A 24,097-nucleotide genomic window follows, 5' to 3' on the forward strand; every position below is an offset into this window, starting at 1 on the left:
CCAGAGTTCAAAATTTTCACTATAAATGTTTAAAGAAGTGAGAAATTACTCGGCTCTTTAATTGTGACATGCCTGCATCTGTGCTTCCATGCTTACATGGAACTAGTAGGGGGTCATTTGTGGCATAACACCACAGACTGTGGTGGGCCCAGTGCTCTCCAGTGACTTTTCATGTTTCTTCTTTGCTGTTAAGTCACTATCGATGAGGAGTTGATGACCTTACCATGAGGGACAAAAACCAAAAGGTTAAGACCTGTATTTTAATAAATATATGAACACGGTTTGGCATCCAGTTTCCTGAATGCTTCCCAATTTAAGTGAACAGGCAATGTAAAACGCTTACAGCTATGTTCTAAACATGTGTGTAAACATACCTCTTCTGTGTTTCTTGTGAGACAGGGCTCTTTAAACTAAATCAAGAGACTAAGGGGCAGTCCCCATGATGCTGGATTGCAGTAAAACCGCAAAAGTATTTTAGCAAACCACCCTTTCATCCCCACGAAGCCAGGGATTAGCCTCCATGAAACCGACCATGTCTGAAGCCAGGTACCAAAGTAGATAGGTTTGAGTCCTCTACCGTCTGCGGTACTGTGCGAACAGTATAAACGCACCACTAGTGATGTCAATATGACGAACACGCGCCGATTCCCAATCCACCCTTCCTCAAGTTTTTTATGCTTTGTAGGCAATGTTTCATTTTTGCCTTGCAGTGAATCCTCAGCCATCTTCTCTTCTCTGCTTCTAATGTGAACTTCCCGCAACATACAGTGAGCCTTTATCTGCGCATGTGTTGTTTTGCTCTAGCTTTGGAGTGTTACTCTTTAGCACCCCCCACAGCCTGTAGTATGTACTGCAGGGGTGTTGTGGGGATGTTGAAGCCTTTCTCCTAGTTTTTGCCACCATTTTCACACCTGAACTGGCATCAGTACCATGTGGACATAGCCTAAAGAGTTACAGCTTATGTGGCAGAACAGAAGTGGCCCTGCATTAACCAAAGGATGAGCAAATTTTCCATGTCCATTTATTGTCTACTCTTCTCAAGCAGTAATTTTTGATGCAGCACCACCTCAGGCGAGGAGGGGGAATACGTTATTCAAAAGGTTCAATATGTTTGACTCAGCAGATGAAAGCAAACTCGGACCGGCTAAATATTTCAACCCCCAACTGAACCAAGTCCCAAATCGTACAGCAGAAATTTGTATGATCTTTGGACTGACGAATCAATTATGAAGCAGGAATATCAAAATGGATTTAGAAAGCTGCTTTACAAAGTTGAGCAGCTCTTTACCACAAAGGATAAAATAGTATGAAAATGTCATCCTATGATTTTATGATTCATTTGAATGTTTCTTGTTTCCATCTGAGCGTTACCATTTACATTTGTACTTTTTCCACTCTTTAGTTAAGTTTAGACATTTAAACTCCTTTTATGCCATTTATGTGTATAAAAAATAGTTAAAAATGAACAATTTCTGACAAGATGGAAAAGTTTGGACAATTCCTTCAACAGCTTTCCAGCTACATGATGCCCATCTGAAGAGCAGGTGGACATTTTTGCTGAAAGGACGGCTTTTATTCGGCCTGTTTTGTTATAAGTTGTTCTCTACAAGTGTGCAACTGCGTGGAACTTGTGCTAACCACTGCATGTGTGAAAAACACTCTCCCTCGGGATTGTGTGTTTGTGAGGGGGTGCTGTTGTCTGATGCCTCTAAAGGAGATTAATGAAAGGACTACAAACGGAGAGGGAGGCCAGAGACGGAGGGATGAGAGAACGGCCGCAAGGGAGGGAGCTGATGGGAAGGAGGGTTGTAGTGATGGTAGGTGATTGTGTGTGTGTGTGTGTGTGTGTGTGTGTGTGTGTGTGTGTGTGTGTGTGTGTGTGTGTGTGTGTTGCTTGGGGAGTCCTGTGTGAAGTCCATTCATGCCTTGCTGAATGGAATTCTTTCTCCCTCCCTCTTTTCTCTCTCTCTGGTTTTACTTTTTTTCCACATATTCCCATTCCTTCACAGGCCGACTCGCCATCATCTGGGTATCCTCTTTCTTCTCTTTTTTTTTTCTCTCTTTTATGGCTTATATCCCTCTCTTGCACCACATTCCTCCTGTCCTGGCTGTCATGGCCTTATGTCTGTGATGTCATTCAGGACAAAGAAGCCAAGCTTGCCTGGAATGTGAGACTGACTGAGAGGGTGAGAGTGAACGGGTGGGAAAGAGTTAAATGTAGAAAGAAACTGATGTTAAAAGTCATGGAAATACCAGCACAATGTGTGGTGTTAGACAGACAAATGATGTGCTTATTGGAATTTCCAAGATATGTTGAAATAACTAGAACTAAGCAGTCTGGTCTCAGGAAAGTTGACTAAGTCATGTCATTTAATCATGTTATGTCATTTAATAACTTTTCTGCCTGCAGTTTGGAAAGAGATTTTCAATCTCTTGTTGCATGGATACTGATAAACTTGAAGCATGAGGAGGAGTGAAATTAAAGGGAAACTTGGGTTTCAGTTTTTGTCATTAGTCATATTAATAACAGTCTTTGTTGTGGAGAGGTTGTGCACAATGTCTGCTGAGGTAATAAAGCTAGATTGAAAACCTTTGAATTCAAATGATGCAGCCCGCTGCTGTGCTACCTTGTCCCTAAAAACTCCATTACATCCACTATCCATAAAGTTCTCATAAAGTTCAAAGAATATCTTACGTTTATTTTTAATTCACCATAATTCTTTCTAATCTGTCATAAATTTTTATAATAGAGCAAGTTAAGTAACAATAGCATCTGCAATATCTGCATTAATGTACTTCTTTTCCTGACATCATTTGAAAATTTATAGACAGCAATTTTTAACCTTTGAGCCCTGCGCCTTTATTTTCTACGCCTCTGCTCAAAAAATTGCATGCCCATAAAAAAATGAGCATATTTCTGTAACCATAAGGTCTATCTGAATACCTTTGGAATCATAGTTTGGGGAATACTTGTTAAAATGTGTGATTTACAGATTACATGTTACTGCTGAGGAATAAATCAATCAATAAAGGGTTTACGTAAAGAAAACCACTTCCAGGTTAGAAATGAATATCCCTTCAGAATGATAGAGATGTAGCTTCAAGCCTCTATCAAATCTTGTTGGTGCCTTAAGTTAAACCTAACCAGGTTGATTTGGTAAACCAGAAGAACCAAAAAAGACCAGCATGTAAAACTAAAAGAAAATGTTAACTGAAACCTAATCCTAAAAATTTAGATTTGACCAGGTAAAAAATGAATTAAAGGTTTAGACTAAGACTGGTGTGATGCATTTAGAATTTTTTATTTAATTTTTTTTACACTACCGTGAATCATCTAAAACCACCAGGTATATGTAAATGAGCTAAAAACAAATTGTCATTTTTATTTTTATTTGCTCAGCAACTGTATTTAATCACAGTTCAATAAATAATAAAATCTTTACTTTTTCCACAGGCATGACAAAGTTAGACAATAACTTAGACCAGAGTTAGTGGACACTGAGTTGATAAGACAAGGAGTTTTAGCAGCTGTTGGCTCAAATCATTGTTTAGTTAATGTGGGATCAGACAGCGGCGTTCCCTCTGTCAGTTCGCTAACGGCATTATGTCACATTAACAATGACGTAACTGCCAAGAATGCACTGTGTCCCCATAACAAAGTGCCCCATGAGTAAGAAAAATGCATTGAAGGATCTTTAAAAATTTAGAGGTCAATTTGTCTTCAAAATTGGGGGTCAGTTTCTTCTCATTTTCTTTGGCTGCTTACGTTGCCGGGGAGAACTTCCATGTTGGGTGGTTGGGAACTATTTTGGTTGTGACTGACAGCGCTCTTTCTTCCTGCACTGGAATGCATGTTCTCACATAGCAATGCTGTTATTGGTGTGCACAAGCGGATGAATGAATATGGAACATAGCAAAGTTCCCAAGGTTTTCACACTGCTACATGAATAAAGCTGCCTGCTGCTGCTGCCAGAGAGGATAAATGAATGAAGTAAGCATATAAACATGTTGATTGAGCTTCCCATAATCCTCACTACAACTGTTGTCAAGGTTAAAAGCAACGAGGGGGAGTAGCAGCGTTTGAAAGAATTATGTGAGGAGGAATGAATAAAAGAAATAAAAGACAAAAAGAGAAACAACTAAAAGGCAGAAAGAGAGAGCAGATACAGTAAAATCTACATCATCAGAGTCATAGTCTGACTGAAGCTGGGTCACTCTATGTCTCAGCAGTGCATTGTTTATGTCTGATCACACACACACACACACACACAGACATGCATGAGGATTGTGACCTCTCCACAGAGGCCTGTCCATTGGACAGACATGCTGATGGATGAAGCTGTCACTGCCTGTGTGTGTTGCTTATCAAGCAGTGAGATAACCCTCTGTGTAGACCACACACACTCACACACACCTACACACACAGCATGAACCTGCATGGGTAAAAACACCCAGAGATACTTGCAGAATGAAGAAGAATTACAGCAGGGGGAGTGAAGCCTAGTAACTTCAAATACAGATGTACTTTATACCAAACTAGCCTGCATGCATCATGTTCAGGTTTAACTTCAGTCAGCAAATGTGCATCTTACAAATAAAGTATTAGATCTTTGAATAATGACACCAGTACGAAGATCAGTTTTGTAGGTATGATTTTCACTGCATGTTACATTGTTTAGTGTTGTTGGCTTTGTCTAATGAAAGCTGATGCTTCTGTGCTAACTCTAGATGGCAAAAACCTTGACGAAACAACAGTATATGGTGCTGCTGGAGTGGGAACGGATTTGGTGGTATTTCTAGGTTTGCCTCCGACTGACCTCTTTGGAGTGCTGCATGTGGCTTGGATAGCATTAAGCAATTCTTATGGTCATTAAGTATGTACGTCATAACTGGAAATCGGCTGCTTGTTTAACCACAATTGCTTATTTGTTTTTTGTAAGAGTTACCTCGCATGAGATATGAAAGATTTGCTCCAATTTTAAGATCAAATACATTGAAGAAATCATTTTTGTTTTGGATTATCAAAGCAGAAAATCCAGGCGGCTTATCTTGAAGTGTCACATTTCAAAAGACGTGGCTTCCCACAAAATCTGAGATGAGAAAAAGTCATGATTTAAAGTGACTTTTATTAGTTACTCTTTCACTTTTGTGTTCAGAGCAGAGGAATTAAAGAAAGGAGTTTAGGATCAAATTTTATTAATACTTTTGGTTTTGAATGTAAAACCCCAAAGGCTTTATTAATTTCCAAATTCCACATCATATCAGTGTTTACAAATGGGACAAGAGGAATCCTATTAGTGTGACACCTCTGTCAATTGTCTTTGTCTTTCTGTTTTTGTTGATGAAATATTTTCAAGTAGACCCACACTGAAACAAAATGGGACTACCAGCATTGTGTCACAGCTTTCCACTTTATTATGTATGTGGTGTTTAAATGAACTATCATGAGTGTTGCCCGGTGGAGATGGCAAAGCTCGCTTCAATTTTCCAAGTGAGTGTTTTTGGGGAGAACTCAGCACGCTCTCATCCTCACTCCTCTTTATTCTCTCAGGTAGTTTGGCATGGTGTTGCGTGCATGTGTGTGTGTGTGTGACTCATTGTGTATGCTGGTGTGCTTTTATATTCATGCCTGTGTGGCTCACCCACTCAGCAGTAAATTCTGCTATCCTTAGGGGTCCGGCTGTGTGAGGATTACTCTGGCATCCAGCTCTGGTTTTAAAACACAAACAAGCACAGGTACAACACAAGAGGTCTTGCACACAAAACACATATAAACACACATTCCCTCGCCTGTACCTGCACAACACAATCTTGTACGCGCACACGCGCACCAGCTTGGCTTTGCCACCGCTCCGCTTTTCAATTTTCAGCTCAATTACATTCCACTGTTACCTATTCTAAACTAAGATCCCTCTTTCCCCTCAGGACACAGTCACACACACACACACACAAACGTGCACACACCCACTTATTTAACAGTCCTGCATCCCACTTAAGCCTAAGATTGTGTTGCCTCCTCATCTTGCGCTGCAAGTGAGAATCATTTTGCAGTGTGAAGGCTTAAGAACTCTTTTTCCTGTTTACTCGGTAGAAAGAAGGTGTTTAGATTGAACTCTGAAGCAAATGAAAGTGGACTTAGACTGTAAAGTTGTAGAATAAATCTTATAGTCAGTGAGGTGATACAGTTATTATGTAGTGAATGCACTCTTCCAAACACTCATATCACCAAAGGTAATCCACCGAGCCCTGTGTTAATTTATTAGTAGTTGATTTTAAACTGTGCCTCAAGAGCGCCCCTTTAAGGTAAGCATAAAAGAAAAACAAGTTCACACACAGCTACAGTGAAAAAATGTTGATAAAAACAATAATCATAATAAATGGTTGACGTCTGACAGAAAGCAAGGAAAATGGGAAGCATAGAGATAAACGATTTTTATTCATGTAGATTTTTTTAAATAATTTCACCAAGTTTCCGTATTAAAACAAAGCTGAGAGTGAAGCAACATGTTTCCTGTTCCTGAGTCTGCTTTTAATCAAATGATCTGCAGCTGCAGTCTGTGCATAAAATAGTAGTGTATACAAGTGTCATTCCCACTACATTAAATTATATATATATATATATATATATATATAGGGAGAGAAAGAGAGAGAGAGAGAGAGAGAAATAGAGAGACAATAGATTTACTAGATTTACACGTTTGTATGGCCGTCATTTTAAGGCTTTCCTGCACATTATACATTAATTAACAGTAACCATAACCACTATTATTTAGTGCATAACACTTCTTTCACTAACCTTAACATTGACCAAATTCTTCACATAATTCTGAAAACTAAGTTTTAAACTCCAAACAGGCCTTTGAAGGGGTGTAAGAAAATGAAGATTTTCAAATCGGTCTGAAACTCAAACGTCCTCATAAACATATCTGCATCTTTTCTCTTCCTTTCTCTTTCTCTTTCTGTGCCTCTCTAATTCACACACACACACACACACACACATACATATACTTTCTACTTCTAATGGCATTTTAGGCGAGCACACAAAAGGAACAAACAGCCATGTAATGTGGCGGTTCCCTCTTATTGACACCGGGCACTGGAATGCAGCGGGAGGGGACACAGTGTGTGTGCTTGTGTGTGTGTATGTGTGTGCCATCCTGTCAGATTAGCCTAATGATTAGCATTACTGAGAGCTGACAGCAAGAGGAAGGAACAATAAGTGTCATTTATTCTCATTTTTCTTTCTCTTTCTCTTACCCACTCACTTTCATTATGTTTTTTTTTTTTTTTTATTTGCCTCAGTTCTTTGCTTTTAATCTCCGACCCCCAGCTCCTCACCCCTACCCCCTGTCTCCCTCACTGTCTGCTTGCCTCTCCTTTAATGGTTTTAGCCCCACATAGAATAGAAAACAAAATGGAACAGAATTCAAAGCAAAACAGGAACAAATACAAAGAACTGGAGAACGTGCTACAAGACCTGGAATCTAGTAGAGGAGCTTTGTGCAAATAAAGTTGTTTGTGACCATCATCTGGTTTGATGCTGTAGATAGAGAGATGAAACAGGAAAGTGATGAGAAAAGATGGGTAGGAAGGGAAAAGAAGGCAAGCAAAATGAGGTGTAAGAGGGACATGGAAGGAGCACATAGAGGCTGAAGATAAGAGAAGGAACAGTGTGTACTATCCCCTGGCCCCAGTCTTTCTCTCTGACTCTGAAAGAGAGAAACTGTTGATCTTCATGTCATATACACCGCATTAGGTGTTTTAAAAAAATGCATCTACTGCTGTGATCTCCAAGTGAACTGGCAAAATGCCACAATGGAAACATAGGCTACATAGGCTATACTTTACAGTGCATGTAAAAGTAAATACATGACTGAGAACGTCTTCATAGTTTGATAGAGGAGGAGGGGAAATGCAGGGAATTGATATGCAGCCTCTTAACTAAACACTCCAAAAGGAGAGCATCACTCTTTGGACCACTGCAACATGTGTGCGTTCACAATGTTTTACAAGCTTTTTTTTTGTCTTTTTTTCTTTAGATGTTCATGTCTGGAAGGAATGGCTTTCGTTTGGGAGTAAAAAAGTTCATATTTCAATCTTCTCAATGTTAGTGTTTTAGTCTCTGATCGCCCCTCAAACTTTTCCATTTTGTCAGATCATAAAAGCTGCTTGTAGAGGTTAGCTAAAACCTGAGATGAAGAACAGAAAAACATCTTCTTGGACAGGCCTGCATCATTTTAACCCATCAGTCTGTTTCAGGTTTGAACTCAAAATGTCAGGTGCTTGAGTTTATAGGAATCTTTGCTGTAGACTCCAAGCAGGGTGCAAAAGAATGAGGATAGGTGCGATAAGGGGATACTGTTGTGGTTGTGCCAAAGCCAAAATGCTGCTGAGAGAATGAAATCACTGTTTGTTCTGTCACTGAACCATGTAGGCTGACTCCGTCTTGCTTTATTTCCTGACGTTAGCTCTTCTCCGTGCCTGTCCTTGCCTCCATAGATGGAAAGTTTGAGACTTTTTTCTTTAGTATGATTGATTTGAATTTGATAATGCTTCCTGTTCTGGATTCTTTGTAGAAGGATGTGTTGCAACACGTCCTCTATTTTTCATATTGTGATTTCTCTTCTCTGATGCTCGCTCTGCATTAACAGGATTCTCAGTGACCAGGCCATTCTTGCCTGAGCTGAAGCGAATCTAACATTTGAGCAAAAAGCTCAGAGAATTTAGTCATCTGCACAGTTTCAGAAACAAATACACTCTTTTAATATAGCTTCTGTAGTTCGGATTCATACTACGCTGATGGCTGTTCTTTACGACGTGTCAGTGCTGAAACTTGCCTTAAAATAAGCCATCTCCTAACTTGAGTTTCTTTGCTACAAGTTTTGCTTGACTTTGGAAAAGTCACAAGAATGTCTGCTTGCTATTAGCAGCATTTCAGCATTTGTCGGCTAGACTTTCATAGTGTGAGCAGGATGCTTTCTACTATTCAGCCTCTGTTCTACTAACATCGGACACAACCCTTAAAAAGTCTAAAACTCAACTTTAAGTGACTTTTCTTTTTTTTTCTTTTTTTTTTTCATTTTGTTGCTGCAGCTTGGAATTATTAGTGTGGTAATGCAGGATATCACGGCGTGTTGAATTACTGCACAGACAGTTGTCTTTTTGAAAAATGTGATCATCTTCTCATCAAATCGCATTCCAGTCTGTTCCGGCATGCACCATGTACCAAAAGGATATATTACTGTCACACTGCATTGCCAAGAACAGTACTAATGATATGAAAGAAGACACAATGCAGTATTGTATTATTATTTAATATTTATCTAAACTAAATCAAACTGCAGAGATAATGTGAAAAACTAACTCCACCTTTAATGCTCTCATAGGCATTAGAAGAGGTAGTAGCAGCCTGGTGTTGCTAATTAAATGCACTTGATTAATTGATCACCAACAAATGAATACCTCCATGAAAGCAGATTTTTTAGAAGTTTACTGGTCTGGAGTAATCATGGCAAGCTTATTAAAGTTCATGACAATATAATAAGGGAAAAAGACAACATATATGGCTTGTATGGAAGAACTGCTAGGGGGAAGCTTCTGTTTTGTAAAGAAGATAGCAAAATGTTAGGTTTTGAAACGTTGCATCTAAATAAATCACAAGATTTCAGGATCTTTGTCTTTGGGTAGATGAGATGAAGTGGAGATGTTTGGTCATAATTCACAGCACTTCTTTTGATGAAACTCAAACAAAGCATATTAGCAAAAGCACCTCATTCCAACTGTCAAGCATGGAGATGGAGGAGTGTTCGTTTGGACTTGTTTTATTGCGACAGCACCTGGATGACTTGCAGTCACAATGTTGACCATGAACTCCTCTGTATACCAATAAATTAATGAGCTGTAGCTAAAACTTGTTCCAAATGCAGTCATGCAACAGGACAGCGATCCAAAGCGGAGAAGCAAATTTAAAACAGAACGGTGAAAACTGAATGTTGCAGTGACCTGAAGTCTGGACATTTGTCTGATTGAAAAGTGGTTTTACCTTAAGAGAGCTGTGCATAAACAAATGCTCAAAAGTCTTTATGAAGTAGAGCAATGTTTTAAAGAAGAGTAGAACAAAACACAGGAAACAATTACTTGCTGCTGAAAGTGGTTCAGTTTGCTATTAGATTATAAAGTCTATGTAATATTTCAGACACTGCTTTTGCTTTTTTGTTAGTTTTTGTTTAACAGATGATGACATGATGCAGTATGTTTCCTGGTACATAAAACCTCAGAACTGAAAGGTTTACTCTGTTTTTTATTATTCTAACCGAGACATGTTTTATAAAGACATGAAGACAAGTCAGACAGTGCTTGTTCCTTTTAGATGTTTTACAGTCACTTGTACTCTCACTGATGTTGCCAAAGGCTGAGATCTTCTAGCTTGGCTGACAGGGAGCCTGGGTTAGATCGACAGCTGGTGTGAGGAGGACCTGATTGAAACCATGTAGCTTAAAGTCTTTGTGCAAACATTCTTTCAGAATAGCATTACAGTATTTCCAAGAATCACTCCTATACCGTAGTTGCCCCATGGTGAGTCTGCATAGAATAATCTCACCCTTTTTTAGTTGTTTGTGATCTGAATGTATGCTGTAACTATCCTCCTTTGCCCTATGGCATTCACATTGTGTGCAGCTGCCCATTTGCCATTTCTCTAAATTTATATGTGCATTTAAAGGTTTCAGACCTTTTTGGGCCTCTGCAGTAATGTGACACTTTTCATAACTTCCATAAAGAGAGCACAGAGTATGTAGAAAGACAGCACAGAGTGCTCCTGCACAGAGCATCTGGCTGAATTAGCAATGATGGCCCCAAGCCTTACAGACCAGCCACCATTGATTTCTCTCTGCCTGTCTTTCTGTCTGTATGTCTGTCTAGCTTTGAATTTGACAGCTGAATTTAAAGTAGTCAGTCGTTCCAATTCAGATGTCAGGGATTTGGGTGGTACCTGCTTCTCTCATCTCTCCCTCCCCATGAGTGACGGCAGTTAGCTGTTTGTGCGTTCGGCAGACTGACACCTCTGACTGGTCAATCCCAGCCTGTCATTCATCGCAGCATCACGGATACTCCAGCTAAGAGACGACTGTCGCAGCAGTGACAGAGCCTCAAGCTATTATTGCCACGGTGACACAGAGCTTTACCTCTTAGTGAGAAAGAGATGTCTCAACTCAGCAGCTTTAACACAGTCAAATATCAGTTTACCATATAAACTGCTACCAATTGCTTAGTAGCATTGATAGTACTTTGAGTGACTGAATAGCTGTTTCTAGCTTTATTAATGTGCCTTTATTATATCGACCTCAGCTGCCCCCTTTCTAATCTCTTCTGTATGGCGGTAACTTTTATTTATTATTTATTATATTTTATTTATTATTATTATTATTCACCAACACAGAGTATGGAAAGTTTTAACAAAAACAAGGGCGGGGTTTTTCCTCAATTGTTGGTTGAGATGAAGAAAAACAACTCAAAATTTGTCAAATAAACTTCTTATAAAGCTATTGTTTTGTCTTTGTCTTTGTCTATGATGGGAGTTGTGCAGAAAATAAAAAGAAATTAAGTAACACATGGAGAAAGGTCCTGTTATGTGAGACGACAGCTTGTGAAGTTACACTACTATATTCACTAAGAAGATTGCTAGTAAATGAAGAAATGTGAAATGTGTCGTTTCACAACTTCTCTGGCAATCTTCTCTGAGCTGTCAAGATAAATAATAATGAAATATGGGAAGAATAAAGTAGCATGAAAGGAATTCCAGGTCTCTAAAAAGCTTCTGAATTCAATGCTGCTGGTTTCTGCAGAGGTCTGAGGCAAGTTAAGCATGCACAAAGGATGGAGTTGGACAGAAATATGAGAGCAAAATCTGACTCTTTGTTTGTAGTTCCTTACTCAAAGTGTGGATGACCCTTATGGTCAATTTGGTTTCAAGATGTGTTTTTAACTGTTTCTTATTCCATGCACATACCACTTGCTTTAAGAGGTAAAAAGGCTACACGAGCAGAAAAAACAGCAGAGGTAGGGAAGGATGAACGTGGATGGAAAATATAATAAAAAAGAAACACAAAAATGCTTTCTTTCTAATGGTTTTACATAGGAAATAAATGCAAATTTCCCTTCTGTGGATGGGGTATTAAAATCTTTTTAAAACATTGAATAATGATTTGTGAGAAGTGTTTTGGAAATGAGGCCTGTTGATCAAGTAAAATACTTTTTTGTTTGTTTGTGGAGTATTAAGTAAATCTGAAGTCACAGAATCTATTGGGTCATCGCTTAATGTCAACAACTCTTATGATCTGACATTTCCTTTAAGGGGAGAAAATGTTATTTTAAGTCAAGAATGCTTGAGGAAAGATTTTGTTTTCGCTTGCCAGACTGCTTTAGAATTTTTCTTTATTTCCTGTGAAACTCAACACATTATTCCCGAGCTTTGAGCAAGATTTACAATGTCAGGTGGTTAAGTGAGTGTGTCTGCATGAGTGGCAAAGAGTGTCATGCTGCAAGCTAACCCAAGTATCTAAGCATAATGGTTGTCTTCCTGTGTCTAGCCTTCAAAGCCGCAGAGGTCAGTGCAAACCTTTCAACATCTCCTTTTCTCTAGGTCATCCTCCGATCCTTTTAAAGGACAATTCTGGTTTATTGTTGTTCAGATTTTCATTAAATAATTACCTTTGTTGTTTACACAGAGCGCCAAAGTAATCAGCAGGACAAAATCTGTACACAGGTGAAGATAGTTGACCTTTAACATCTTCACATCAGCCCTTTGTTCTGTCTCTCTCTCCCTACTTCTCATTTATCAATTCCTGATGCTCTCATAAGGTATTCATCCTTCTTTCATTCATTCATCTCCCACACAGCTGTTTCCAATTGGCTTAGAGACATTCTTGGCATGCCAGGGCATCATTGTTTTGTGCAGGGTGTGTGTATATGTGTGCTGCTTCCCGTTCACTCCCTCATAAGGAGCTATGTCTGTTAGAGTGGATGGGAGGATGATAAAAAAAAGATAGATGCAGAAGTAGTGAATAGAAGAAAAAAGAAAACACTTTTTAAAGCGAGCCAGCTGAAAAGACACTTTTTAAAGAGAAAAACTACTGTGCGCTCAGCCGAGGTAGATCTGTACTATTCCTACAGCTTCAGGGGAGCCTGATAAAAATATTACACTGCAATTACATTAGCGTCACCCACGACAGCTGGTCTGGACAAAACGGCACCGCAGCCTCTCTATGACTTTGTCCTGCAGTTTTATTTGCATTCCTCTTTCTCCCATGACACATAACTATACTAATCTAAAATGCAGCAAAACCGGCGGTGGTGAATCGACTCGAGCGGAGACCAGAGACATCCTCTTAAGTCAGTAATACCATTCAGAGCTGCACAGACTCCCGAGAGGATACACTTCTTCCCAGAGAAATTTCTAAAATTGAAAAAAAAAAAAATTATATTATTAACAATAATCAGAACATAAAAAGGTGGTAGTGTTGGCTGTTGTAAAACCCTTGGCTTGTTTTCTTCACCCTTAACTGGGTTAGTCAAAGTTTGTGGTCTGTCAAATTGATTCCCTGAAAGCACAAATTAAATCAGGTGAAATATGAGAGGGCATTGTGACCCAGGGAGGCCAGATAAGCTTGTAATTTTGTGTTTTTGTCAAGGCCATAAACCTTGTTTTTATTAAAAAGGTGATCAATGTAGAAATCCCTCACAGCATAAATGTGCACATACTTATAAGACTCAAACACAAAGCAACAGGGATGCTAACCAACACAGCTAAATAACAATTACTACACTGTCTGCAGCCTAGCAACCAGGCTACTGGAATTCATTGTCACATCATCACATTTCTGTGTGTTTGTGCGCACCCCTCCTGTGACAGACATTTTTTTTTGTTTTTTGTTGGTTTTTTTTGTAATTCTGTTTTTTGTTCAGACCTAGAAATGTCATGTGACTGGTTTAGATTAGTGGCACAGAAGAGAAGAATGACAAACAAGAGAAAGAATGACATTAAGCTATAGAAAGAAATACATAGCTTCCAGGATAAGTACATGCTCACTTTGATAATGCAATCTAATTTGTGTATAAGCACCATATTATTCTCTGCCTCCAGAAAATGTGTGTTTCTACATGTCTGGTTTGCCAACTTTATGTTCTTATCTTTTCTTTTACTGCAATCTTTCTATTTATCTTAAAAGAAGTCATAAAATATTTGTTAATACAGCAATAAATCATAGCTTGAGTTAATTAAAACATAACCAGTACCCTCTCTTTGCTCCCCTGCCTGTGCATTCAGCACTGAGGGATAGGATGGTGTTGGTGGACCCTGACAATCCTCTAAACCTCAAACTCAGTAAAATCCTTGAGCAGTTATTGCACTCAGAAATCAATATGTGCTAAATTGAGTTTACAGTCATTTCAGACTTAAAGCATTGTATAGCATAAAATTTGAAAAGAAGAAAATATAAATCTATGACTTCAAATTAAATCTGTAAATTAGCAAAGTGACAAACTATAAATTACATTAATTTCTCTGTTTCAACTTGCTGTTGTGCTACGTTTCAAGTGCAAATATATGTTAGAATTCGACAGTGATTCATGATGATTGACAGCTATCCGCCTACAAAACAAATCTAGGACTCAAAGAGAAAAAAATTTGCATCCACGTGTTTTTACTCAACCTTTTTCCCTTTCTTTTACTGGCCTCATTAGCATTTATGTAGCACAGGCTGTAACCTATTACCACTTAAAAGTTACCCAACTAAACCACTTGTGCATGCGCGCATGTGCACACATGCAGGTGTATGTTTTATGGGGCTAACAAAGAGCATCTTCAAAATCCCATTTGAGTTTGATTGCAATTCAAACCAGATGATGAAAGCACACTAATTCAAATAACATTTATTCATGAGCGGTGCCCTTTGTGCCATTGACTCAGGTGATATGTCGGAGTGTGGTTCACAAAAAAGGAAACAACTAGCACAATGTAATTTTAATTTGAATTATTGTTTTATTTCCATTAATATTAATACTGGCTTTGTTCTCTGCCTTTTTCCCCCCTACAGGTGTGTTATCTCTTGTTCTTTCCTCCCCTCTGCTTTATATTCTATTTGTGCTGGGTGTATTGAAAGCTTTTGATATTGTCACATTACAGAAGCATCTGTACACCAGGTTTTGTTGATCTACATGAATGTGTTTTGTCTGAAAAGTTTTAATGGCACATTAGTGAAATTTTATAAGATAATGTTGTCTTGCCTCAGCCTCTGCCATATTTCATGTTTCCTTTTCTTTTTTCTTTTTCAAAATGTTCTCATGTCAGTCCTGTTTGATATCGCCCACATTTATATGCGCCTCTTTTGTCCCCATTCTTCTTCATTTCCCTCCTTGACCTAATGTAACACTGAGCTTCTTTCTTACTTCTAGCCTTACTTGCATTGCCATTAGCCCAACATTTCTTCAAAACATTGAAAATTACCTAAATAGCTCAGAGTTTCAGCATTACATTGGCATCATCAGCCTATTTTTTTATATTGTATTCAAACAGTAACCTATAATGGATGACACTCTGGTGTCAACTTTTGTCTCATTTTACATATGAAACACTCATGGAGATATTAAACATTGTCTAGGGAACATTCTCCATCATGACAATGTGTGCAGTAAGAACTGCCCTTTCAGATGCCTCAGAGGTGTTTTTGCAGCCCTCCTGTCTGAGGAAATTAACTATTTTATAGAAGTAAACACCTCAAACTTCTAAGAAACCAATCTAAACATGGTTGCCATGATCACACACCTATTCTCATCTTCTTCATTTTTCCCTCACTGGCCTGTACCTCATTTGTCTTTAAACCACCCATTTTCTCTTTTCCCCCTCTCCATCTTCAGTTGTTGTCTATGAGCTTACCCAAGTTCCTAATAAGCTGGTTTGATTGATTATAGCTAATTCTACAAAGCCTGCAGGATCTTTTTGTGTGCATGTGTGTGCGCGCATTGGTATGTCCTGACACCATTGTGTGTAGGGGCTTGTCTGTGTGCAACATTGTGTTCTGCGTGTCTTTGACTGAAACTCTCAGATGAACAGCCAATTGATTGAGATGGCCCCAATTAGTCTCTGTTATTAATTAAGTGTGATTGGATGTCTTCCCTGGCACCTCATCATTAGACGTTATTGACAGGCTAATTAGTTGCCGTGGCGACCGCTTAAACACAGTGGCTTGTGTGTGGCAGTGGAATGACCCCATAGCGGCCAATCAAGCTTACCTCGTGTGTTGTTGTGTGCCGGACCTAATAGAGCTTTAAGGGAGTAAACAAAAAAAAAGTTACATACAGCAAAATAAACAGTTTCTGCAACATTAAAGGCTAACTCATTCTCATCTGATCAACAGTAGCCAAATTATGAAAGCTGAACTTTCCCAAGAATTGCACTCCTTTTTGGGAGACCAAAGTTCTTCTTTGGATCTTGGCTGCTTTTTGTTCTGTTTTCTGTCAAGATGACCCCACTCAGCTTCAGTAATGTTGAGGTCTGGTCTCTGGGGAGGATTCATCACTCCATTAGAAGTCTTGCCACAGATTTTCAGTTCTTGTGTCATTTGGCATACCTCGGCCTTTTCTCCCTGTTTTCCTTCCTTAAGAATGATTTCTCGACTGAGGCCATTTCTGGCTTCAGTGAACAGTAGATGGATCAAATGCTGCTCTCTGACCGTATGTCAGGTCTTGCTGCATTTCTACTTCTTATGGACGTCACTTCCAGATGCTGTTCATCTGCTGTAGATTTAGGCCTGACACTTTTTCTTTTGTCCTTATTTAGCCTATTTAGCTGTTTTTTAATGACACACGTCACATTATGCTGACATATGCACCATTTTCTGCTAATAGCTCTTTGGGAATTCCCTTGTCAAAGCAAAACCCCTATTTTATGCCATTTATACTGTTATTTTTGGCATTTTTCATAGATGTATCTAAAATAGATTACTTGACTCTGTGACAAGCTGCTTATAACAAATCACCTAAAGATCCTATTAAAACTAGCTGTTAAGTTGTCTGTTATATGTATACACAACTCTGGCTCATCCCTGAAGTTAAAGACCTTGTTCATCCTTGAATGTTAAGAGTGTTAAGTCAGGGAAAAAAAGGACTGAAAATTAGTGAAATATGCAAAGAATAACTCTTTCCGACCTTCAAAAAGCCTAGGAAACTCTGCTGTAGTATCATATTTGTTAAATATACAACAGTAGCATAAATGAAAAGGCCGTCATTAAAAAAATTAACATGAGTATGAAATGAAAAAGGATAATATAAATAATTCTTACATAAAATAATATGAACATATGGATTTCTTAATTTACAATGTATTAGAGAAGAGGGTCAAAAGTGTGATTGGTTGAAGGGGAGCAGTAAATGAGTGAATGGTCAGCTAAATGGAAAAAAATCAGCGTGATATGTGAGATATGGTGGCAACAGGCCAGTTCCTCGAGTTACCTTTCCCTCTCTCTTTTATCTTTGTTTATATGTTGTTCACAAAGACAAACTTTGTGAACACTTATTTATTTGTCAGAGCTTGAGGTTTACAGAAAACATGTAAACTTTAAAAAATGGTGTTCCAGACAACATGTACGCACTGTAAAGGAGTTTGGTCCTCACACCCCTACATCCTTTCTTTTAATTTACTTGTCATTAAAAATTCAAACATAGTACAAGAAAAAACACACGCATCTACGTTGAATAAATGAAAAGCATATCTAATAAAACACACCAGAGACACAACTTAATTCAAACTGAGACGCACTGGCATTTTTAATGAAAAATTTGATGAAGAATGAATAATGCAATAAAGTAATGTTTAATTAGCCATAGCTGTTTTGCACTTGATTAATGTAATGCATATTGCTCAGATTCTGATCTCTTTTTCTCCTCATCTGTTTAAGACTCAGCATAAAAGCTTAATAGCAAACAGTCCACAGAAGTTGACGGTCTTCTTCTTCTCTCTCCAATTATTTCTCCTCCTTAGTTGCCCCTCGGGAGCCATCGGTCACCTGTCGGTCCAACACCTACCCCATAGGCTTCTACTGCAACTGGCACCAGCAGCATCCGACGTACATCCCCACTAACTTTGAAGTGGAAGTTCAGTAAGTCCACTTGTTCTGTGTGCAGTCTGTGGATTTCTGAAGGTTTACTCAACTGTTTAATGTGTTTCCTTTAAAGAAAACATCAGTCATTACAATTTTAAAAACCGCTAACCTGCTACCTACCCCTTTAATGCTGCTCCGCACTATTTTGTGGACGGCATCCTAATGCACTTCAAGCTCATGTATTATTTCTCACATCTGTACTCTGTTTTCTTTTTTTTTTTTTTTCCTTTATGTGTTCTTGTCTCGCTTCACTTACTTTCTTCTTTTCTTTGTTGTCTTCAGACACAACCAGCGCTCACTGGAAGTGCAGAAAGACTCAGTCCACAAGAATCGCTGCCATGTTCAGTTTCCAAAGATTTTCTCCAGCTACCCTTACATAGTTAATGTGACAGCAGTCAACGCCTTGGGAAAAGCGTATGCCTTTATCTCCTTCGAAGAGTCCAGTATAGGTAAGATATTTGCTCTGTCACGTTTCTCATTCTGTGTGGTTTTTCTATGCCGTGTCTGAAATCAGTTAAAATGTAAGGTGGGCAAAACTGGATCCCGGCTACAGCTAATTGCTGCTGGGTCATAGTGAAAAAACACATTTTCTGACAAGATTTTCCTTGAAATTAAATGGTTTAATTTAGTTTCTGCTTTCAATAGGTTCAAAGGGAAAATAGTGATATTTTAACAAATCTTATAAATATTTCCCTCACTCTAAAAACACATTAATGGATTTTATTTAAGTTCAGCTGCATTTTTCTTTTCTTTTCTATGTTGTTGTTGATCTTTGTTCTGGACAGATTGACAGGCATTTGGCAAAGGGATAAAGGAATAAAATACTGAGTGTCAAAGCCAGCCTTTGAGGATGCAAACCCTTGAGAAATGTTAATTCATTTATTTGACCACAGATGACTGATTTCATTCACTTCTGGTTCCCTTTGGAGTTTTCTTGCACACACAGCAAAGCCTGGTGCCAGGAAGACAAAGAAAATTGAAAATGCATTGGCCAAATAAATGTCACCCAGCTGATAGCACAAAAAGACACTAGATAATAAATAATCAAACTCTTAATCTTTTTTGTTGCAAACAGTTTATAATTGAAGTTTGGGAAAAAAATCTGTTACATATACTTCACATATTTAGTCTAAAACCCACCATAAAAATAAATTCCTTGGCTGATTTCTTTTAAAGCTTATTTTCTTTTCTTTTTTTTTCTTTTTTCCAAAATGAAGCAGTTTTGATCCGAACGTTTTCATTCACTTAGGCTCCAGAACCACATAATAACAGCAATACTTTCAGAATTCACCAACAACTTAGAGTGAAAAGCAGCGAAGGGGAGAAATTCATTTTATAGGAGAAATGTGGAGTACTTTGATAGATAAGGGAAGTGCTGCCAGCAGTCTTCAGCTCTGTTGCATTGCTTTGAGCGTAATATTGGAGTGCATGACGCATAAACACACACAGACACCAATGGGGCTGTGAGCAACTATATGGAGTACGCTGGTTGAGAGGGTTAGGTATTGAAAAAGAGAGAGAGAGAGAGAGAGATTGTGTGTGTATGCAGAACTAACCAAATGAGCCAGTGACATGCTCTGCCAACCTCTGGACACAGGACTCATGAAAATGCTAATAGTAGCCAGATTAGCGCCTTGGCTGAAGAAATATCCCTATTGGAGACAGCAAAATATCCCGCTGCTACTTCCTTTTCTTGAGCTGTCTTTTCTTTTCTTGCATGCACTTCTTGTAACTGCTCTTATTTTTCCACTGTTTCTCTTTCCTCTTTCTCCTTTGTTTGTTTCTTACCACTAAATATTATCTAAATTGTCTCAGATTAACCAAAGTGCTGCTTTAATGATATTTTTGAAGTCTTTACTAATTTTTACATTAACATTATCAGGTTTTCACTTAAATTCTCAAAGAAGATGAAGAAAATTGTATTAGACTGGAGCTACATTTATTGAAGGGAATTATACAACACTACACATCTATTCATTGGTAGATAACAAAGTCAAAATTAGAGTTTGACATTCTCAACCAGTGGGATGTGATTGGGTTCTGTTTCTGAAAACTTCAAAAACAGTTGTTGTTGCTAATCAGTTTGGAGCAGGTTACAAAACTATCTGTATAGAGTTTAGACTCCACCAATCTGCTGTTCATTTGTGAACAAATTGAAGAAATTTAAGTTGATTGTTGATATTATTTTCAAGAATTTCCAACAATGATCATGCCAAGAGTGGGTGTGCATCCAGCATAGCAGGGTTTAAAAGCCTCTCACATATTGACTGATATTAATGTTCAACATCAGGAGAGCTCATAACTAGTGTGCAAGGCAGGGCTGGAAAGATAGCAGAAACATTTTTGGTTCAATGAGAAAGATTATCAATGCAGCACAAAAAGTAAGGTAATTTATGTTTGACCGATCATTTATTCTCTTTAATTATACATGGTATTGGATTACACATTATTGAAAAGCCTGATTAGTCACCTTTTTTTATCATCCAATCCACCAAACAACTCAAAACAAGAGTAAAAACCAGCTGTTTGGTTTTTTGGTGTTATTAAAAAGGATAAATCAACCAAACACAAATTTCCTAATTTTTTGTGTATTTAGAGGAAGGAAAACTGTATTTCAGCATTAGAACCTCAACATAACTGTGAAACATGGTGGTGGCAGTTTTATGAATTGAGCCTAAAAATTTTTCATCGGAGCCAGAGCGGATTGCTGTGATTGACGAAACTCTAATTTTGAGAATTTAAGAGGAAAATGTCAGGAAATCTGTCCATCTGCGGATTATCACGAGAACAAGAACCAAAGCCTGCAAACATCCCAGCAATGAAGCACTTTTCTGTCCAGAAAAATGGGCTGACATTCCTCCAAACCGAAGTTTACAGCTCAAAAACAGAGCATTTATTCACTTTTATTCCTTTACATTGTGGTCTAACTGGAATACTGGAAAGAAATGTTCTCATACTTTTGTCACTCACAGATGTCTTCTATTCATATAGGTCACATACATAAAGAAATATATATATGTCATTTATTTTACTTTCAGACCTAACTTTCTCCATATACAATCTCCTTTTAGTAAATGATGTACTGTAGAGCTCTGTATGCTCACGTGATCTCCTTTAATCACAATGAATGCCCACATTACACATGTAGCCAATGGTCATAAAGTAAGCCAGAAACAGAAGTTTCTTTTTTATTTACACTAGAACACAAGCCGAATTCTTTCTAAAGTCTCATAGAAAACTTTTGAAAAGACATTTTCCTTATAACAAGCTGAAAGGCTGTCTCTCTCCACCTCATGCGATCTCTGTCTCTGTATTGTTAAAAGTCTTTCTTTTCCATTCTAACTTGTAAGTCACATTCATTTTCAGGGACAACGAGGCACATCGTAAATAAATAAAACAATTTCATGCTTCCTGGTGCACTGCTGAATTCTGAGTGGGAGTAAGATGATTCTTCACTGTCCTTGTTCATCCGACCAAAGCTGGAAGAAATTAGATGAGATGAGTGTGTTTGTGCATGTGTGCATGTGTCCACACATGCGCCTGCCATGGATGCTGTTACAAAGAGAAGCCTCAGGAAAACTTTGGGCTCATCAAATTATAACTTAAGCCCTTGAGTGCTAAAATGACCAAACAATATCTCATCTTTGAAAAGGCTTCCAAAGTTACTTACGGCTATTTTTGCCAATTAGTTTGATTGGGGGGGGGGGGGGGGGGGGGTTGTTAAATGGACTGTACTCATATAGCGCTTTTCTAGTCATATTGACCACTCAAAGCACTTTAACACTACATGTCACATTCACACACACACCCATGCAGCACGTCTATGGTTACATACCAAGTGCTTTCTTCTTTCTCACACATTCATACCCCAATAGACACATTGGGGGGCAACATGGGGTTCAGTGTCTGCCCAAGGACAATTCAGCTTGAAGTCAGGGGAAGCTTGGAACCAACTTTCCGGTTGGTAGACGACTAATATAAAGAACTTATAGTAGCCAGTCCAAAGAGATTAGCACAGACTATTTTAACAAATTTGTTGTGAACCAACATAATGCTTGTTAGTCACCTTAATACTTGTTAGGGACAACTTTGCAAGCTTTATAAGTGCGTTTGTAATTAAAACGAAGTCCACCCTCAGTTAAGAAACGTTGATCTGAAATAGTCATCTCATTCCATCAGTGCAGCTGGTTTTTGTCACGTCCATTTTCCGTTTATCCACAATGGGGTTGTCGAGTATTTTCAGAAGAACCATTCAAAAGGAGTCTTTGTATTCTATTTACTTTTTAAGGTTGCTCCCTTTTTTTATTTCCTTCCCTTTTTAAGTTGCTTATAAGATTCTGTCTTCCAGCATTAGAATGAATAGATGAGCAGATTTGGTTGTTTTCTAAAAACGGGTTTAAACCCCTTTTTGTGTTATTTGTGTTTTATCTAGATGCATGCATTGAAAGGAATAGATTAGACATAAAAATAGTTTTAGTAGCACTGCAGCCAGATGCTCATATGAAGGTGCATACATGTAGATTGAGCTTTTAGAGAATTTTATGTCTTGGCTGCTGTCTTATTGTGAGAAAGTGTGAAAATTCTGAAATAAAAATACTCTGCTGTTCACCTTTTTTTTTACACAGTTCATGAAATGCTCTTGCATGTAGCTATGATGGTTATTTCACAGTATATTTTTCAGGTTGCATCTAAAAACAAAGAGAAAGAAAGAGCCACAGTAACTGTTACAATATGACCTAATCTAATGCAATTAATGCATATAAAATCATTTTTAATGAACAAAGATCAGGCATGAAAAATCCAAATCATACCCAATAGAATTTGCCTCTATGTTGTAAATCAGTGTTTCTATATTGCAAAACCATATTTTCCAGAATATTTTCATAAGATTTTTGTTTTGGTCAGAGACCTCAGCTTCTATCCGTCTCAGTGGGATTCACTTTTTTCTTTTCACTGTCAAGTCTTTCTTTCTTTTAGTTCTTGTATTACAAGTATTCTTGCTAAAGAACCAGATTCCATCCCAGAAGTCATCAAAGAGGCAGTATGTTCCTTTTCCTCATACAACAAAAAAGCTAATGCTATATATTCTCTTTTTTTCAAGTGAGATTAATACTTTAGAAAACCTTTGGGACACCCACAGATTCTTCTCTGTTTTCTTCTTTGCATTCATGTTTTCTATTGTTGCATACTGTTGGACAAGGAGGAGGCGCTCTTTTTCTCATCCCTGCTGACTTCACATTGAGTTCAGTCACTGTCTGCATGCACTTTTTTTTTGTTTGTTTTTTGCTGCACTTTTTTTTATCTTATTACACATAAATACTTGAAGAATGCCACAAATAAATTAACACTTCATTCTCAAAGGAGAAAGCTGTTTGTCTTCTTATATGTGCCTCTTATTATCTCCATCATATACTTTATTATTCATTGTTTTATGGTCTTGATAGCAAGATAGATGGCAGTGTGTCATATTTCTCTATTTCTTCTGTATTTGACTGTGTGCTGCCTGGACAGTGCTCCAATCCTCAAAAGTTAGGACACTAAGTGAAATGTAAATGAAAACCAAATATAATAATTAGGTGTTTATGTTCTAATCTCCCAACAGAATATAAGCTGCATATCAGATGTTGAAACTGAGATGTTTTATAAACTCACTGAAAATATTAGCACATTTAATTTGATGGCAGCAACAAAGCTCCAAAATTCCCAATCAAAAGCATTTGGCATTTGAGCAGCTGGAATCCTGTATTAGACCAGAATGGAACAACTTTAACTTAAGTTAAAAGAAGAAAGGATGCCACACAATAGTAAACGTCACCCTGTTCCAACATTTTTGAGATGTGCTGCTGCCTGAAATTTTAAAGGAGCTAATATTTCTATCAAATGTTAAAATGTCTCAGGTTTAATGTCTCGAATCTTGTTTTTATCTGGTAAAATAAAATATA

The 24,097-nt window shown here is 38.0% G+C and overlaps 1 protein-coding gene across 3 annotated transcripts in view; it reads left to right on the forward strand.

Annotated features, from left to right (window-relative positions):
- Positions 1-24,097, forward strand: part of cntfr (ciliary neurotrophic factor receptor) — a 202,449-nt gene that overhangs the window by 147,639 nt on the left and 30,713 nt on the right. For all 3 annotated transcript variants that reach the window (XM_041969260.1, XM_041969261.1, XM_041969259.1), the window contains 2 exons: positions 18,035-18,152; positions 18,438-18,604. In XM_041969260.1, coding sequence (XP_041825194.1) covers positions 18,035-18,152; positions 18,438-18,604 — 285 coding nt within the window. The remainder of the gene's footprint in view (positions 1-18,034; positions 18,153-18,437; positions 18,605-24,097) is intronic.

The sequence above is a fragment of the Melanotaenia boesemani genome, chromosome 19 (assembly GCF_017639745.1).
Source record: "Melanotaenia boesemani isolate fMelBoe1 chromosome 19, fMelBoe1.pri, whole genome shotgun sequence".
NCBI classification, from domain to species: domain Eukaryota; kingdom Metazoa; phylum Chordata; class Actinopteri; order Atheriniformes; family Melanotaeniidae; genus Melanotaenia; species Melanotaenia boesemani.